The following is a 19126-nucleotide window of genomic DNA, read 5'->3' as shown; positions in this document are numbered from 1 at the left end:
ATTTCAAGTCCAATGTGCCTGCCGGCCGGCCGGCGAGTGGATGTCATGGCACGCAAAGGAATGTGGGCAAACAAAATAATCACAAAGTCACGCACACGTATTGTGGTTGGTTGGAGGTGATAGAGCGAGAGACCGATGCCAGTGATGGCGTTGGTTTTGTGACGCATTGTTGTTACGTTTGCTTTCTTTGTACGTATTGTATGTATTTTTAGCGTTAAACACACTTTCATTTTGTTGTTGTTTGTTGTTCAAAAAAGAAAAAGGTAAACAAAATATATTTTTTTATGTGAGTAATCAAAAATTATTATAAATTAAAAAAAAAAAGTATAGGGGGGAAAAAAATTTTATTGCATCGGCCGGGAATCGAACCCGGGCCGCCCGCGTGGCAGGCGAGCATTCTACCACTGAACCACCGATGCTTGTACATTATGCTGTGCAATTGCCCAACTTCAATGTTTTGATAATTTTCAATGGTACCTTCATTGATATAAATATTTTAGTCAAGTGATGCACCGAACAGTTTAGCAGCCAATGAAAATTGTAAACAATTCCCATGCTGGCACTGTACAATTAGGCAATATTGCGGACCTTATAAATGTACATAATTAAATGTTTTGTTGTGATCTTTTGTTATTGAAAACATTTTAATTAAATCTAAATATATAGATATATGTATCGTCGCCTGGGTAAAAGATTGTCGTATGTTAATTTCGGCAGGTTGTGGGAAATCGCGATTGAAGTTTGAAATGCAATTTCTCAAAAACGCGAAGATAAATTTCCTCAAAGTCTCTGAAAATGTTAGTAACTCTTAAATTATTTAATTTTTAATGTTTATTGTTAATTAGTTTTGAGTTTATGAAGGATTTTCTTTAGTAAAATTTTGTGGTAAGCGTCATTTGTCCACAATTTGGCAGCCACTTTTTATGAAATACGACAAAATGTGATCGAAATTTCTACTAAATTACCGACACTTTTTTATTCAATATCTCGGAAACTTAAGCAGATATCCAAAAATCGAGAACGCGATTTTTAATATATTTATTAGTTTAATATGACTGCATCACTAACTAAATTTTTACTAAATGATCGAATTTTTTTTTGTCAATATCTCGGAAACTAAAGGAGATATCTAAAAACTGATANCTTTTTTATTCAATATCTCGGAAACTTAAGCAGATATCCAAAAATCGAGAACGCGATTTTTAATATATTGATTAGTTTAATATGACTGCATCACTAACTAAATTTTTACTAAATGATCGAAATTTTTTTTGTCAATATCTCGGAAACTAAAGGAGATATCTAAAAACTGATAACATAAATCGAAATATCTTATTTTAAAATATATATAACTGCATCTAGAACTAAAAATCGTCAAAATGGCGCTTACGACAATCTGATGAAATGTAAAAACGCCTAACTGACATTTTTTCGAAATTTGGTTTTTTGAATTCCCAAAAAGCTTATACTAAACCCTCCTTCACTAAAAAATTGACAACCGTAACTCAAAAACTAGCGAACTTATGCCACTTTTTAAAAAGCCCTAACCGAACGAATCAAAATTGTGAAAGCAAAAAACTCTAATTGAAGTAGTTCTGCTACAAAAAATTTAACAATGCAAATGGAACTCTAAAGAAAATTATGTAAGTTTAGGAGGTTTTGCCTTTCTAAATAATTCCAAGACCAGCTAAAATTCTTGACTGTATTAAATTACTAGCAGACCCCAGAATTAATTTTTTATTAAAACATTTGGTCCAACGGTTTCACCACCAACAATTCACGTTCACATTTGGTTTTGTAATCGTCAGAAGACATATCCTTCATTGCCGTCTTAAATAACCCAATGAAAACGTTATGTTCGTGAAGAAGTTCTTGCGTCATCCTCCTGCGGTGAATCCTCTTTGAATCTGCATAGTATGGTCCACAGAAATCCAATATACATAGACTTAGTTCAGACGAAATATCGTAAATATATATAGGCATTTATCATGAATTGTCTTTATTCTGTTTAGTCGCCGTAAAGCGAGGACCGTAGTGGATCTGGTGGTTCATTTAACGGTGGTAATTTGACTTTGATCCCTTGTGTCTCCGAATTACTTCACTTGACGATTTTTACCAATAACTCGACTCTAGCGCCACCTTGCAGCTCTTTTTTGCAATAGTATTGCCCCTACCGTTACCAATATACACACATATATCTCGAATATGAGGCAAATTGGATTATAAATACGACTTTAAGTAATAACTCGACTGCAGCACCACCTGGCGTTTTCAGTTAAGAACCTAAATTATAAAGGGAACACAAACAAAATCATTAAAATCGTTTCGGTTGTTTAGGAGGAGTTCACTCACAAACACAAGTACCGAAGAATTATATATGTATTTACAGATAGCTAAAAGATTCAATATGTTTGGAAGGTGCCCCACCCCCTTTTCCAATAGCCCCTACTTTTCTCCTTGAGTATGGGATTGATTTCAAATATATGCCAAGTTCCAGGACTCTAATACACATACATTCATCTAATACAATATTTTTTCTACTGGTGCGGATAAATAATAAGGTAATCCGATTGAATACCATTTTTTTTAATCGCGTACTTGTTACTTGTAGTCATGCATTGCCTTAAATTTCTATATTTTTACTGAAATTCATAAGAGAGTTTCACTTAAAATTCCACATGATTTTGTGAGTATAAAATTTCTTGAATGCTTAATTTAAAAAATGATATTTACGAAGGTTCAAGGAAGCGAGCTGAATTATTCTCAGGACAAGTAGACACTAAGATTGTGTTTCATATTTCAAATAGTTCCAGCTGCGAAAAACTGCGAATTCAGCTTCTATTGTTTTTTTGAAGTGAAACTTCTTTAGCGGCGGTTGGTTGGTTGGGAGTAAATTGGCAAAGTCAACGGAAATTGCACACGGAAATGATGCAACGGAAATGGTTGTGGCTGAAACAATTGCTTCTTGAGTGTATGCACATGGCATGAATTTAACAAAAACTCCGTAAATAAAAGGATAAAGAATAACATTTAGAAAAAGACCAATGCAAGAATGAAAGTAAAGGTTAGTCAAAGATAACTATAAAGAAAAAGATGACGATGAGGATATCGATAAAATAAAGGTAATTATAGAGAAAAGGATGTAGATAGAGACACAGACTCAACTCAACAGAACTATTTTGGGATTTTAGATGTTTTCGGGATTCTCGGGACTTATCGATATAATAATCGACATTTTTATCGGTTTTGTTATCGATATTTTTATCGAAATTTTTATCGATTTTCCTATCGATATTTTCGGAACGTATCAATATTTTTATAGATTTTGTTATCGATTTTGTAATCGATATTTTTAACAATTTTGTTATCAATATTTTTGTCGATATTGGTTTTGTTATCGATATTGCTATCGATTCTGTTATCGATTGTGTTATCGATTTTGCTATCGATGTTTCTATCGAATTTTTTATCGAATGCCATCGATTGTTTTATCGATTATTTATCGATTTTCTTATCGACATTTTTATCTATTTTCTTATCGAATTTGGTACCAATATTATTATCGACTTTTCTATCGAAATTTATATCGAATTTGTTATCAATTTTCTTATCAATATTTTTATCGGTTTTGCTATCGATATATTGTTAGATGTTCCTATCGATTTTGTTATCCGTAGAGTATAAAGATAAAAATGAAGATAAAGGAAAACAGAATAACATAAATGTAATTAGAACGAACAGTGTATGTATGTATATTGGTTATGAGACAAAATAGATTTGCAACGTAAGTTTCCCTTCACCAGTGTGGCCCAGGCGCACTTACGTTTTTTTTTTGCAGAAACCCTCCTGTGAAGTTCATTGAAATTTTATTGTATAGGAAAGCACTCTATAGATATTTATAACTTGCGAATCTATTAATAAGATAAGTATCTACCTCGTAAAATTGTTAAAAATCCATCCAAATACGCATCTCAGTTGCTTTATAATAACAGCAACTTACTGTACAACAACAATTTAAGCAAACATTTTCAAGTACGTTATTTTATGTTTGCTGTTTGATAAAGCCTAATCAGCATTTGTATACAATCAATTGACATTTTATGAAATATCCCACTGTTAAAAAATTACCCTCGCTAACAGTGAACCGTACGCACTGCGCTGCTGCTATGCATTGTTGTTTAGAATTCACGCACAGCCCAGCAATTTTGCCAATAAAAGTTTTGATCATTTAAACAATTGTCGCAGAAGGTAATTTCACTTTCTCGCAATAACCCAACGCGGCTGCTTGCAAAGTAAAGACGACCTTAAAAAAGTGGAGTAGCATTGATAAAAAATTGTTACCGCGTTTGTCCTACATACAACTTCGTTTTGTTTTTTTCGAGTTTTTGTTTTTTGGTGTTGTGAATATATTTAAAAAATGCGGGTCAATTTAATGTACGGCGCAACTTTGTTGATAATTTGTTGTGTTACGGCCACTACAGGTAAGTAGATCAATTGAACACAAAAAAAGAGAAATAGAAAAGTCATAAAAAAAAAAATAGTTAATTGTTCAAGGGCACATAGTGAAAAACTAAGCGTTCTTAGCTTCAAATGAAGGTTTTTCTATTACTATTTCTATATTTCTATTATTTAGTTAAAACAGATTCTTAGTTTTTTTTATTCAGTAAGATTTGTGCTTTTAAAAATGAATATTGAAACCATTTTTAATATACAGTGAAATCTCGATATAACGAATTTGTAGGAATTGGCCAAATGATTCGTTATACAGTGAAACTTCGATATAACGAAGTTGTAGGCATTAAACAAATGCTTGATTATATCTATAGTTTCGATATATTTTACAATATCAAAAACCTCGATACAACGAAAAATTCAAAATTTTGCACAAAACTTGTTATAAGTATAAGTTCGTTTTATTTTTATTTTACTTTGTAACGAGACTAGCCTTCAATAAATTCAGAATTCTTTATAAAGATAAAAGACTTTAAATCTACACTTTGTTATATGGAGGCTTTTGCTAACGGGACCTCAATCATCAATATATTCTGATGGTTTTCGTGCTCCAAATTTCTTGGTTACATCTATGGAGCATTTTTATTTGGAAAATTTCGCAACAACGAGGTTTTTTCGGTGGCCTCAAGAAAAATTTGGTTTGTTATATCGGGGTTTCACTGTACTTTATTCATAGTAGTTGTCGCTTTGTTACTGGATTAAAAAGATATTAATTAAATATGTCCACCCATATGGAAATAAGGCTGCATTTAACTAAGTAGTTTTTAATTGTTCATTTGTGGTTTTAACAATTTTTACAAATTTGCGGTGCCCTATCAAATATATCCAGCAAGCTATAACTTTTGAACGATAAGCTTTCCACAAAAAAAAAAAAATATTTTTCTCATATTCAGGGGGTTGACCTTTCCTGATATACAAACTCTTGGACTTTTAGCTTATCGTAAAGTTTTTCGACACTGAAAGGGTTAAATACGTACATACATACATGTGTACACAGGTTTTTATGAACTACAAACAGAGGCAATACGCCATAACTCAGAAATCGGTAGCTGTACTTTATAGACGTCTGATAGATTATCTTGATAATTTACGGGCACCTACCTGATTGCATTTGCTCAGTTATATAGTAAGAAAAATAAAATAATTTGCACTACATAGCGTTGCAAGTAAAAATTTAACTGCTGCAATAAATTTCTCTCACAGTGCAATAAAAATAAGCTAAGGCCAGTAGAGTTGAGGTTTGTTGTAATTTTGACCTAATCGGCACTCTTATTTCTAGTGTTTGCTTGTATTTGAAATACTGGATTTTAGTATCGCGGCAATCCGATTTTTTAGTCTATGTATCTATGCAAATTATTCAGATTTGATAATATGGGGAATGTTTGTAACGCCTTTGCTCATAAAATACTGAACCGATTTTAATCTTTTTTTCTAAAATGGATGCATTTATGATCGATAATTTAGTGACATACCTATATTTTCATAGAAATAGAGATCCCCTTATATTTAACTGGGTGCACTCAAAGACGAATTTTAGCCAAAACCCTAAACACAAAAAGTCTTACAAAAAAAGCTCTCTAATTCACCACTCTTGGGGAAAAGTTATTTTGAGAGAAAGCACTTTTACAGAATTTAGCTCACGTCGTTCCAACAGTAGCAGTGGCCGAGTGAGCAAAGCACAGGAATGCCATTCGAAAGAGTCCTCGGGCGACGAATTTTTTATTTTATTTTAATTTTTTTTTTAATGTACTTTTTTTCTTTTTCTATTTAATTTTCTTTAATGGTTATAGCTTATTTCGACCAAAAGCTTAACTGCATTTAAGAGCTCAGAAAAATTCCAAGAATTTTAACATGGTGCGATCGGAAAAGTTAATTTCTTACTTTTTGCTTTTTAACTTCTCGCTTGTACTTATTATGAGCAATTACCCATAAACTGCAGTTAAGGCTTGGAAGGGTGGAAATGAACTATTAAACTTTATTATTTTAAAAGGCAAAATATATTTCTTCTATTTAATTTTCATAAACTTATTTTTCTTTTACTTTTAATTAGTTTTTTTTTTCTTTATTTTTTAGCTTAATTTGCTTCCAACTTTTAAATTTTATTGTTAAAAAAAATATTTTTTTTATTAGCATTTAATTTTTAGAATTTTATTTTATTTTTTCTTCTTTTTTATTTAATTTGCTTCTTTTCTTAATTTCATTTTCTCATCATTTTTGTATTTTATTGTTTTAAAAGGAGAATTATATTTGCTTTATTGCATGTAATTTTTAGCGACTTGTTTTATTTTATTTATTTATTTTTTTCAGTTTAATTTTCTTATAATTTTTAGATTTTGTTGTTAAAAAGACATGTTTTCAATGTCATATAATTCCTCAGAATTTTTCTTCTTCTTTTAAATTAATTTGTTTTTCTTGTGTTAATTTAATTGTTTTTAATTTTTATGTTTTAGTGATAAAAAAAAATTGTTTTATTTCCTTAAATTTTTAGTATCTTATTAACCGACTTCAAAAAAGAAGGAATTCTTTTTTATGTACATATGTTACTCTGGACCACGTTAACCGATTTCTATAATTCTTTTTTTTTAAGGAAAGGAAATTTGGTTCAGATCCGATCATTAGATCCTGAAGAGATTATCGGTACTTTTAAATTTTTAAATGAGAATTGATGTCGGTTTTGTTATTGCTAAAAAATTACTTACTCATTTTTGATTAAATTTTCTTTTAATTAATTTTTAGATTTTGCTTTAAAAATAGAAATATATTTTTTAATATCATTTATTTTTTAAGTACTACAAACTTCTTTTTTATACAATTTATTTTCGTTTTCTAATTTAATTTTTAGATTGTATTGTTTAAAAAAAAAGATAAATGTTTTTTTATTTCATTTAAATTTTAAAAACATTTTTATCTATTTTTGCATTATTTTCATTTTACTTTTTTATTTAATTTTCTTTTATTTATTAGTTTTTATTGTTTTAAAAAGAAAAAAAGGTATATATATATTTTTTTATTTAATTTAATTTTTTAAAAACTAATTGCTAAAAGGTGAATACATATGAATGCTAAGACCTCCACGCTAGCAAATCTTTAAATCTTTCTCTCGGAAAGACATTCAAGAGCCTTCCAGATAGTTGTCAGAATTGACAATTGTCTTCCGAAAGACTGTGGTGTGTTGAAAGTCAGTTGACAGAATTGTCCTGTAAGTTACTGTAAGTACTTTATTTTATTGCTCTTGTTTCTAAGCGGATACGCGTTTCTGGCGAAGAACGGTTAGTCAAAGTTTGTTTTTTTTTTTGCCTTTTTAAGTGGTCAAAAGTGTAAAACAAATTGGACAAAATTTTAAAATTTTGATATTTCCATTAGTCCAGGGAAAGTGGAAGTGCATTTTGCAGAATATGTAAATACATTTTCTCAATTGCATAAACATTTACACCGTACACATTTTCACATATCTCTCTCTTTCGCTCTTCGGTGCAGCGAAAACTGGCTATGGTCCTGGTGAACAAGATTGGGGTCATGTCGATGTACGCACTGGTGCACACATGTTCTACTGGCTCTACTATACCACGGCTAATGTCTCCGCCTATACTGAACGCCCACTTGCCATTTGGTTGCAAGGTGGTCCCGGTGCTTCATCTACGGGCTATGGCAACTTCGAAGAATTGGGTCCACTCGATTTATATGGCAATTATCGCAATTTCACTTGGGTGAAGGATATGAATGTACTCTTCATCGATAACCCTGTGGGCAGTGGTTTCAGCTATGCTGACAGCTATCGTTATTTAACTAAAACCAACAATGAGATTGCTTTGGATTTGGTCAGGTTAATGAAAGGCTTCTACAAGCGTCATCCGGAATTCGAAACAGTACCTTTGCATATATTCTGTGAGAGCTATGGCGGTAAGATGGCACCCGAGTTTGCCTTGGAGTTGTATTACGCGGTGCAACGTGGTGAGTTGCGCAGCAATTTGACTTCGGTTGTGTTGGGTGATCCATGGACCTCGCCAATTGATTCTGTGCTGGCATGGGCGCCATTATTGTTGCAAATGGTAAATGCGAAAGTGTATGGAAAAGAAGTGTGCTAATGCCACTTCTTATGCTATACACGGATATGTTTTTTGACAAAATTTAATACATATTTTTTAAATATTTTTAGGGCATTGTCGATCAAACTGGTTATGAGAAAATTTTCGCAGCTGCTAACAAAACTGCAGATTTGGTCAATCGAGAAAAATGGACACAAGCGACCAATCAATGGGGCTCGACACAAGCTGTTTTACTGCGCGAGTCGAAAGGTGTGGACTTTTACAATATTGAGAAACCAACCAACGCGGATTCCTATTCCAGATTATTGTTGAGAACCAATAATGTTCAAGGTACATAAGTAGTAACAAAATTTTGGTATACATAAAAATTTTACTATATCTATCTAATGGCTTCCATTTTTGCAGACTTAATGTATCGCACTATGGTGAAATATGATGTGGATATCGNCCGCAGCTGCTAACAAAACTGCAGATTTGGTCAATCGAGAAAAATGGACACAAGCGACCAATCAATGGGGTTCGACACAAGCTGTTTTACTGCGTGAGTCGAAAGGTGTGGACGTTTACAATATCGAGAAACCAACCAATGCGGATTCCTATTCCACATTATTGTTGAGAACCAATAATGTTCAAGGTAAGTAGTAACACAATTTTGGTATGCATAAATATTTCACTATATCTATCTAAATGCTTCCACTTTTGCAGACTTAATGTATCGCACTATGGTGAAATATGATGTGGATATCGATGAAGATCGCGATCAAATTTTAGAAGATCTAATGCGTGGACCAGTTACTGAAGCGTTGAATATTACCTCTAAAGTTAAATGGGGTGCACAAAGTGGCATGACATTCACCAGATTATTCACCGATTTCATGAAGCCTGTGATACATATTGGTAAAGATATTTGAAATAAAAATTAACGTATTATTATATCTACTGCATATTTTATCCACTCAAAATATTCTATCTATTAATTCATAGTTGAACAGCTGCTAAACAGCACCGATTTGAAAGTGGGTGTACTCTCTGGCCATTTAGATTTGATTTGCGCTACGCCCGGTACTGTAAATTGGATTGAAAAAATGCAATGGAATAATAAGTCCGATTACGAGGCAGCACCACGTGTGGGCATCAATGTCGAACACATCCTCGAGGGTTACGAAAAGAGTGCTGGTAACTTTACTATGTTTTGGGTTAACCGCGCTGGTCACATGGTACCTGCTGATAACCCTGCCGGCATGGGCTATATTTTAAGGAAATTTACCAACTTTGGTTAAGGAAATAGAATAACAAAAAGAGACAACAAATTGCATACATACGTCACCTTAATTCTCAAAGGCCCTAACCAGCAATTTTTTTATTTTACAGGAGAAGCAAAAAAAAACATTTTAAATATCAACAAATCATGCATACGGATAGGACACTTTAAAAAGTAGCATAACTCCGTTGTTTTTGATACTAACGCTTTAAAATTTTTATTGAAGGTATATTTTAATACATCCTACCAAAATCTGTGAAAACCAGTTTTGAAAAAAGTGTTGGTTAGGGCCCTTGTGAATTAAGGTAACGATATGCACATACAAACACAATATGTAAAAAAACTGTATTTTTTAGATAGAAAACCAAAAATAAAGTAACTTACAAATTGTTCTAGAACTATATTGAAACTACTCCTAAATATAATACAAAATAAGGCCCTCTTGCTGTTGTAACAGCATAAATATTTCCCAAACAGTTCTGGTGATTGTTGTCGGAGTGGAAGCCCTTGGCCAGATATTAACCTGCATCCTTCTCGTATGAATATTAATAAGAGATTGGGCGTTTACGCAAATGTTAGTATTTGGCCGAGCATCTCCTCTGATTTGTGGCGTGCGCCTTGATGTTGTCACACAAAGCGGAGGTACCTACAGTTTTACGCCGACTTCGAACGGCGATTGTATTTTTATGAGGAGCTGTTTTTCTTGGCAGAAATGCACTCGGAGGTTTGCCATTGCCTGCCGAGGGACGACCGCTGTTAAGAAACAATCTTTTTTTCTATATATTTTTTTTTGCGATGCTGCTTTGACCAGTGCNTGAGGGACGCCGACTCCGAACGGCGATTGTATTTTTATGAGGAGCTGTTTTTCTTGGCAGAAATGCACTCGGAGGTTTGCCATTGCCTGCCGAGGGACGACCGCTGTTAAGAAACAATCTTTTTTTCTATATATTTTTTTTTGCGATGCTGCTTTGACCAGTGCTTGAACCCAGGTGCTGCGGAGTGGAAGCGCGCACTGTTTACCACTACACCACAGCGACCGACTGATTTTCTGATATTCGATNGCACTCGGAAGTTTGCCATTGCATTGGTGTTGCTTTGACCAGGGCTTGAACCCAGGTGCTGCGGAGTGGAAGCGCGCACTGCTTTCCACTACACCACAGTGGCCGACTGATTTTATACCTTAAAAATGCAAAAATTGTATCCTACAAAAAGCTTAACCCAAAGTTGGCTGCGTTCGATAACACTGGTCGTGGAAATAAAAAAGTACTCTAAACCATTGTAGACGAGGATCATAATCACGTTTACACGATAATTAAGGAGTAAGGGAAGTTTTTTCAATGTCATCACGTGTGATTAATCTCGTCGAAGACTTNTGATTTTCTGATATTCGATAACACTGGTCGTGGAAATAAAAAAGTAAACCATTCCAGACGAGGATCATAATCACGTTCCCACGATAAACAGATCTAGATGTCAGGTGAAAGTAGTAAGTGGGAAATAACAACATATTTCTTGAGTTTTAAATGTGATTTTGAAATCGCATCGATGAATGTCGACCAGAGACCGTTCGCAAGCCAGCGCTTTAATTAAGGAGTGAGGGAAGTTTTTTCAATGTCATCACGTGTGATTAATCTCGTCGAAGACTTTCGACCGGTCCAGTATAATAGTTCAATGAACACATTAATTGAAAAAAAAAATCTTACTAGCTCAAAAGGCGACTGCCGAACACTAATATAACTAGATAAGATCCGCCACTCAGTCTGCGTAAAGTGTGTTGTGAAGTTGGAAGACTCCGTTTATCTTCAGGAGATTCGCAATAACAATACCCAATTGTTTATTTAACCATTTTTTAAAGCAACTANGTAACTAGATAAGATCCGCCACTCAGTCTGCGTGAAGTGTGTTGTGAAGTTGGAAGACTCCGTTTATCTTCAGGAGATTCGCAATAACAATACCCAATTGTTTATTTAACCATTTTTTAAAGCAACTAAATTTTATAGGTCCGCCAAAAACCCCAGAAAATGCAAAGGTGGGTCCACTAAAATATCTTAAATATTAAAACATGGTATTATTATTGCAAGTCGCCTGAAGAGAACCAGAGTTTTCCGATCGAAAATTATTAGGGCTGGTCAGAATCTATTGGCACATGCTCTTGTTACCATGGCAGCAAGCATAAAATTTGCAAATGCAATTCCAACTGCAAATGCAACACCATTTCCACAACATCCTGAACAGACCAATTGATTTTCAAGAATCTATGCCATTTCTACGAAAAGTTGTTTTTCGGTATGGAACTATCCTAGGTGGTGACAGCATAAATATTCCGAATTTACTTTTTTTTTTACCACCCTAATGTACATACATATATATGCACATGTAACTGCGGTGGGCAGGAGTGTCCTCTTCGTTATTGTTCCTTTTGTATAGAGAGAGCTTTAATTTTATTTTGTGGAATATCTCAAAAGGCTGAAGTCACAGTGCTTAGTAACGCGTTTTTTACAATAAACGAATCTCAATTCATTTGTATTAGTACGCCTTCCTCTTTTATAATATTTAATCTCCTGGTTGACTAACTAACCTAAATATTCTATAAAGTTTCTTGATAAAATCACAAAAAATTAAAAATTATCATTAAAAATGTACTTTGCAAGTGCATAATTTCAGTTTTTTGTGGTGCCCGTATTTTTTATATAAACAGTGCTGCCAAATCTTGAACAGTTTACTGTGTGTGTGCTTGCCAAAAACTTCCCGCCGGAAATGGTGAAAATATGAAACAACAGAAGTTTGAAGATTTAATTAAGTTTAACAAAGAACAAATTACGTGTGAATGTATTATAATCCAACATGATTGAATTTAATGGAAAAGGTTGATTGCGCATGGGATGGCAAGAGCTTATGCATGTAAGTATGTACATATGTACATACATACTTATATATTTTGCTAATACAGCGCGAACGCAACTAAACAAAATACATATAACTGATAAACATTTCGCGACAGTGTCAAAAATATTTATATGAACAAGGAGTGTGTTTGCAGTCCAGTTGGGGATGTTACATACATCGCATTTCTAGGCATTGTGTTATTGCAAGATGTGTTCAGAATGTTCAAAAGGAACTTGTTGTGGTTGTAACCACAATGGTTGTAACAACATACCAATTACCTAAAGGGTTTTTGGGGAATGACGCTGGAGTGACAGTCCTTGGCCAGATATAAATCTGGGTCGCTCCAGTTAACTAGAATCGACTGTCGTAGGAACCTTTAATTCTTAATTGTAAAAGTACAAAGCAAGAAATTAGCATACAACCGTGGTTGCGTGTATTGGATAATTCCATCCGCTTTGGTTTGGAAGCAAAAGAGACTGATGTTATGTATTTTAAATTTAGGTATTCAGGTTAAATAGATTCTTGCCTATTTAAAGGGTTCAGTAGTTAACTGCATATTACAAACTTTTTTCTCATGGCAGATATCATCAAAAAATCACTTTTTAGATCAATATGTAATCCATCTCGAATAATCGTTCACCGCCGATAATCTCTAGCTTTCGAATAACCATTCGTGTTCAGTTATTCGAATATTTGCAGTGCATGAATTACGTCGTAAAGCGAAGCGCACATTAGCGCGATTCCATCGTTGCGAATACGTTGCGAATTCGGCTGTTAACTTCGAATCCGCAAACGTGCGCACACTTGAGCGATTTTTTCGCGTCGATTTCCGATGTACAATTCACTCAATTTTCCCTTTATTTCGTGTATTTTCGCACTCGGCGTGCCCAAATCGTACAAAATACTATTATTACGAACGTTTTTATTAGTTTTTGTACATTACACGTTTTTTTTCTTTGCCTTTATTGCTGTGACACCTTTCTTCTTCTTCTTTGACGCCTTCAAAACGCTGCAAGCCGCGTTTCGAACGCGTCAATAAAGAGGAACATTGAATGTTCGAAAAATTCGCAGCGACGGAATCGTGCAAGTGTGCGCTAGCGCATTAAAATGTATGGGTAGCATTGTTGTAATTTTTGGGCTTGCGGATTCGCAACGACAGAATCGCGCCAATGTGCGCTTCGCTTTATTCGTTGAAGGCATTTTTAAAGTTCAGCACGCCAAATTTTATGTATATACATATATTTATTACAAATATGTACACACTTTCATGAATTTGTACTGATGAAATGTAAGTACTTTTTGTACGCTTGCTTCAGGTGATTGGCTAAGGACGTAGTGGAGTTGGGGAAGCCAAAGACAGCACCGCAATTGGAGCACATAACTTGATTAAACAGGATAATTTTTTTTATTAGTATAAATTTAAAATTCACAAGCATTTCGCAACTAACCCAACAATCGAATGTTCGACCCTTTAAACAATTTTCTGAGTGCTCAGAATCTATGAGTCTAAAATTAGTATTGCTTTCATCATAAATATGATTCTAAGACTAATCAACTAGACTGATTGATTTTCGACTCTTTTGGTGTAGAAGTAAAAGTTTATTAATAATCAGAATTACAAATAAATTGTATTTGTAAGACTCAGAACGCGTCATATTTCAGACTCTAATAACTTGGAATCATATTGGCGTGCCCTTCTAAGAAAGGAAATGTCCTCTTTTCTGACTCCTTTTTTTAGCTCATAATGAGGGTTACAACTTAGAATTCTGAGACTTTTGTGACTCTAAATTGAGTCCGAAGGTTTATAGGGGTTATACTAAATATTCGAATAATCGTAGCCCACCGATTATTTGAATAATTAAAAAAAAATCGAACATACGATTGCCAAACGATCTTTCGAATATTTGATTAAAAAATTGTAAAAGCTAAAGTAATAATAATAGATTGGCATTTACCCAATTAGCAATTGTTTTTTCTTAAAATTGCATACCTTTCACTTCAATGTATTTGAACAAATTGAGTAAAAGGTCTGAAAAAGTATTTGCTTAGGGTTTAACATACGGCCCAATATGTTAGTGTTTGGCCGAGCTCCTCCAATTTTTCCAATTGTTTTTATTTTTTGATGTTGGTCGGAAACTGGACTTGAACCCAGGCCCTGGGGAATGTTTGTTGTTGCTGTTGTAGCGGCTACAACCACCCCGCCCAGATCGATTAATATCTCAGTCGTTGTCGTCAAGTTCCACTAACGGCAGCCCAAAGAAGCGTGCAGCCTCAATAGGGTCGGTCCACAGGGACAAATGCGTTAGGGTTGTCGGGTTTTCCGGGCATGCGAAGAGATGTTTCGAGTCGTGAGGAGTCTCTCCGCATGCCGGACACTCATTTGGCACATCCACGTTTAGTCTACTCAGGTATGAGGTTAACCTGCTGCAGTAGTCAGAGCGAAGTTGGGCTATTGTGGTTCTTGCCTCCCGAGGCAGATGAAGCTCCGTCTCGTCAATGTCCGGTGGTTGTGCGCCTAGAACGGCATTCACAGGTCTGGAGTCTACATAACTCGAGACTGACTCCCTGTGAATGCCGTTCAAGTCAAGCTCTAACTCACCTCTATAACTCCCGATTCACTTTTAGAACCAGCTGCCATTTATTTTGAATACCGTCAGATTAAGATCAGCTACTAATATAATTGATCGCAACCTTGGAAGCGACGGACACATAATTTTGAAGTGGGAACTAAAATTTGATTTCTAACATTTTCCGCTTCCTTAAAAAGTCGTCTAAATCGGTCAAATATGAAAGCATTTCTACATGTTTTATTTAATTTACGATTTGTTATTTAAAAAAAATACAGTAATGCTTAGTTTGTTGAACTATTAAGTTCAGCTTTTAGTTTTATGCTCTTGTGTATAATTCAAGTCAAATGCAAAATGAACAAAACGGCTTACTTAAATACAATTGAATCGAGCATGGCGCCCAGGCATTGCACAATGTTATTTTGCATAACCTTGTCGACTTTTTCCTCCAGATGCCGTTTGGGGTCTTGTTTACCGACATTTTTGATGGCTAGTTGCTCTGGGGTCATTTTCTCTTCATCTTCGAGCGACTGTAAATAAATTTAATTTAATGAGCAATTAACAAATAGTTGTAAGATTTATACTCTCTTACTTTGTTGTAATTCTTAGCTAACTCAAGCATTTCCAGTACTGTACTCTCATTGATCGCACAATGTTCATTGTAGTCAGCCAAGGTGAGACCATCTTTCCATGATTTTTTGTGCAGGTTAAGCAGCATTTTTTGTTCCAATTCATTCTTACGATAATTTATACTTATCGAGTAGTAATGCCGATTCAGTCCATGTATTAAAGCTTGAACGGAAGGTTTCTGCAGATGACCCAAATTCGAGGTTGTCTGGCGGGGTTCTTGTCCCAGTACAAGCATATTGGGGTTGATCAGACGGAATGCATCGATAACCACTTTACCCTTTACCGACTGAATAGGATCAACGACAACAGCAACAGCACGCTCTGATAATGCTTCAAAAGACTGTTGTGTGTTAATATCTACACCAGATAACCAACAGCCGAAACCAGGATGCGAGTGATACCAGCCGACCACCATTTCTGGACGACCGGTTTGTTTTAACATATCCAACATTTTGGCTTGAAACACGGGATCAACCGCTTCTACCGAAACGCCAGTACCAGTTTGTGGCATAGCGAATACATCAATGACTTGCACTGTGTAATCATCGACGAATTCACCCAACATCAAACCCATAACTTCCATAGGTACGCCAGCACGACCATGTTTTAACATTTTTAACAAAGCCAAAGATGAGATGTATACCTGCTCAGCAGTATCCACAACGGGCGCATCTGTTGGTGGTGGAGCCTGTGGCATTGCACCACCTAAGCGTAATAAACGATCCATGCTGTCAATGAAATAAGGGAAAGTGTTAAAGTTTGTTTTAATGGGGAGTTTTAATGAGGTGTATCTGCTATTTACCTGTTATTTTATAGTATTTATGTACGGGAAATTACAAGAAATATGAATACAATGCGGCTAGATCGCAGAGAAATGCAGTAACACAACACAGCAAAAATTTATAAATGTCATACGAACGCTTTGACAGCTGCAAATTGTGCACCGTCACACATGTGGTGCGTTCAGTCTGGGCTATTCGATTGGGAATGGCGAGCGTGTTCAAAAGTGTAAGACATTTTTATGAGCTTTATTAAAATGGCTATGTAAAAATTTCGTTAATAAATATTTGATTATGAATTAAAAAACTGGACTGGAAAGCTTAAGAAAAGTATAAAAATGAATGGGATACTTAATTTTGAAAGTAAGCAAAAAAAACAAAAACATTTACGCTCTCAAAGCATACATATATATGTATGTATGAAGGAAATTTATGTGTTATTCTTGATTACACCTGCATGCTTGAGGAAAAAAGGATATTTAAATTTAACACGTTACTTTTATATGTGATCTCACTTAAAAAATTTTTTATTTATAAAAAATCATTTTTGTTTATATTAACACATAGTAAAATCCAAATGCATATGTATGAGCGCTAAAATTGCGTTCCGCAAGAGAACACACAGCAATACCACCAACTAAAGTTTAGAAAGGTGGTCGGCACCTCATTAATGAAGCAGGTGATTGCCGCACAAGTTGTATTTTAAGCTTCCTCCAGTACAAATTTTATAACAATGCCTGCAAAAATTAAGAAATAAATAGAAACGTACATAAATAAAAATAAAAACGCAAGTAAAATTAAAAAATAAAAATAAAAATTGCTTTGCGGTTCTTCCTAGTTAGTATGTTACTGCTAGTAAAGCAAGTTGCCGTGAGGAAATACCATTTGAAAACTGATTTGAAACGGCCGGCAAATTTTTGTGGCCTAGTGATATTTAACAATTTAATACAGCAATAAAAAAAACAAAGACTATAAATATGTATCAAATGTTATACATTGGCGTAATTTGAGTGGCTGCTATTAGTTATTACTTAGTCATATACATACATATATATGTACATATGTACATACATACATGGACATACATATGTATGTACTACATATATGTATCTACGCAAACTGTAGTCGAGTGCAACGGACTGACTGTCGTCCAACTATCCATCTTTCATTTGAATTGTGGCGGCGCATTCACTTCTTGGATCACAAACCGCAACGGTAGATGAAGAAATAACCAGATAGACTTACAGTGGTTACAAAGATAGGCAGCAAAGAGACAGAAGAAAGATGGAAACAGGGCATTTCAGCCGTAGATACTTAGGTATATAGTGCAGGCATGACTATCATAAATATAATTACCAAGTTGCAGGTATGCATTAATACATATTTTTATTGTCGTCGTTGCTTTGTTGTAGGTCCAAACATACATACAAACCATTCGTTTTTAACCCATGCTTATGGGCTTATTTGGAGCACCACTCTGCTCTTAGTGCTCACTAACTTTTTTTTTCTTCTTAGTGCTAATATAACTATTGGGCGTGTGTGTGTGTACACAACATACTTGAATTTTCATTTGTGTTGCCTCACTATTCTTCCATTTTTAAATTTTTTTAATTATGTTTAATTTACGTTTTGTTTTTTGTATTTTGCCACGACTTACAACAGTTCCGTTTTTTATGTTTTGTTTTTTTTTTGCTGTTTTGTATCTTTCTAGGGTTTTCTTAACGCTCAATACATACTACCAAGTAGTCTGCAAGTCACATTGAAACCGTCTTCAGCGATCTACTAAGCTGTTGTATTAAATAAGTTTTGAAAAGTTTCAGTTGCATTTTGTTGCCGGATGAGCGCTGTTGCTCGTAAAGTGTAAAAAATGTGTTGTAAAAATTCGTTAGTAATTGATAATTTGACTAAACAAAAAACGCGGCATTTAAATACAAGTCAACACAATCTATAATTAAAACGTGTTGTTGAATAATTGGCGCAAATGTTTTTGAAGAAAGACTCATAAATTAAAATTTTATTTGTTGTGCATCGATTGCTGACGGCGCAAGTTAGCAGTTGAGTGATTGCAATTGCGGTTAAAGTAGAGAAAAGAACGAGAAAAACAAAAAAAGAAATTCTGCGGCCTATATAACCTATTTATTTATTGGTAAGTTCTAGGTTAGTTATTGAATATCTTAATATGCCAACTATTTACGTGGTATGATATTTTGCCTACGTTGATTAAAAACATTCTTTAAAGTTTTTGATGTGTAAACACCTTTGCTCGCGGCATGGTCAAAAATTGCGTAAACCGTCACGAGTAAGCCAAGAAGATTTCAGAAGCAGATTAAATTTGTTTTCATTTGTTTTAGCAACATTGATCGTTGATATACGTACATATGTATATATGTAGTTCGGGACTATTTCGGCATCAGTTCGGGTCTATTCTTCTTCTTCTTTGGTCTT

General features: G+C 34.4%; 3 protein-coding genes and 1 non-coding gene across 4 annotated transcripts in view; 2 read left to right on the top strand and 2 right to left on the bottom strand.

Annotated features, from left to right (window-relative positions):
* Wdr81 (WD repeat domain 81) overlaps window positions 1–18698 on the top strand; it is a 34193-nt gene extending 15495 nt beyond the window's left edge. Inside the window, exon 7 of the mRNA XM_017623343.1 lies at window positions 18393–18698. Within this exon, the coding sequence (XP_017478832.1) occupies window positions 18393–18467 (75 nt within the window). The 3' untranslated portion in view covers window positions 18468–18698. The remainder of the gene's footprint in view (window positions 1–18392) is intronic.
* Window positions 349–419, bottom strand: TRNAG-GCC (transfer RNA glycine (anticodon GCC)). The gene has a single exon. It is a non-coding gene; the product is annotated as a tRNA-Gly (tRNA).
* Window positions 4090–9839, top strand: LOC108368496 (retinoid-inducible serine carboxypeptidase-like). Its single transcript, XM_017623344.1, has 5 exons — window positions 4090–4481; window positions 7990–8561; window positions 8669–8888; window positions 9264–9455; window positions 9543–9839. The coding sequence occupies exons 1-5, from the start codon at window positions 4418–4420 to the stop codon at window positions 9836–9838; spliced, it is 1344 nt and encodes a 447-aa protein (XP_017478833.1). The 5' UTR covers window positions 4090–4417; the 3' UTR covers window position 9839.
* Window positions 15482–16821, bottom strand: Rpn11 (regulatory particle non-ATPase 11). The gene is made up of 3 exons (XM_017623345.1): window positions 16705–16821; window positions 15865–16630; window positions 15482–15802 (listed from the first exon to the last, which is right to left on the bottom strand). The coding sequence occupies exons 2-3, from the start codon at window positions 16627–16629 to the stop codon at window positions 15641–15643; spliced, it is 927 nt and encodes a 308-aa protein (XP_017478834.1). The 5' UTR covers window position 16630; window positions 16705–16821; the 3' UTR covers window positions 15482–15640.
* Window positions 18699–19126: the final 428 nt, after the last annotated feature.

The sequence above is a fragment of the Rhagoletis zephyria genome, unplaced genomic scaffold (genome assembly GCF_001687245.7).
Source record: "Rhagoletis zephyria isolate East Lansing unplaced genomic scaffold, Rhagoletis_zephyria_1.1 Rzeph_scaffold_03148, whole genome shotgun sequence".
Taxonomy (NCBI): Eukaryota; Metazoa; Arthropoda; class Insecta; order Diptera; family Tephritidae; genus Rhagoletis; species Rhagoletis zephyria.
This window is presented reverse-complemented; position numbering and strand designations above follow the sequence as displayed.

Coding starts and splice junctions, on each gene's coding strand:
- LOC108368496 (XM_017623344.1), top strand. CDS start 4,418: ATGCGGGTCAATTTAATGTACGGCGCAACTTTGTTGATAATTTGTTGT. Junction 4,482..7,989: donor TTGTGTTACGGCCACTACAG/GTAAGTAGATCA, acceptor TCTTCGGTGCAG/CGAAAACTGGCTATGGTCCT. Junction 9,456..9,542: donor GAAGCCTGTGATACATATTG/GTAAAGATATTT, acceptor ATTAATTCATAG/TTGAACAGCTGCTAAACAGC.
- Rpn11 (XM_017623345.1), bottom strand. CDS start 16,629: ATGGATCGTTTATTACGCTTAGGTGGTGCAATGCCACAGGCTCCACCA. Junction 15,803..15,864: donor TAGCTAAGAATTACAACAAA/GTAAGAGAGTAT, acceptor ATTTATTTACAG/TCGCTCGAAGATGAAGAGAA.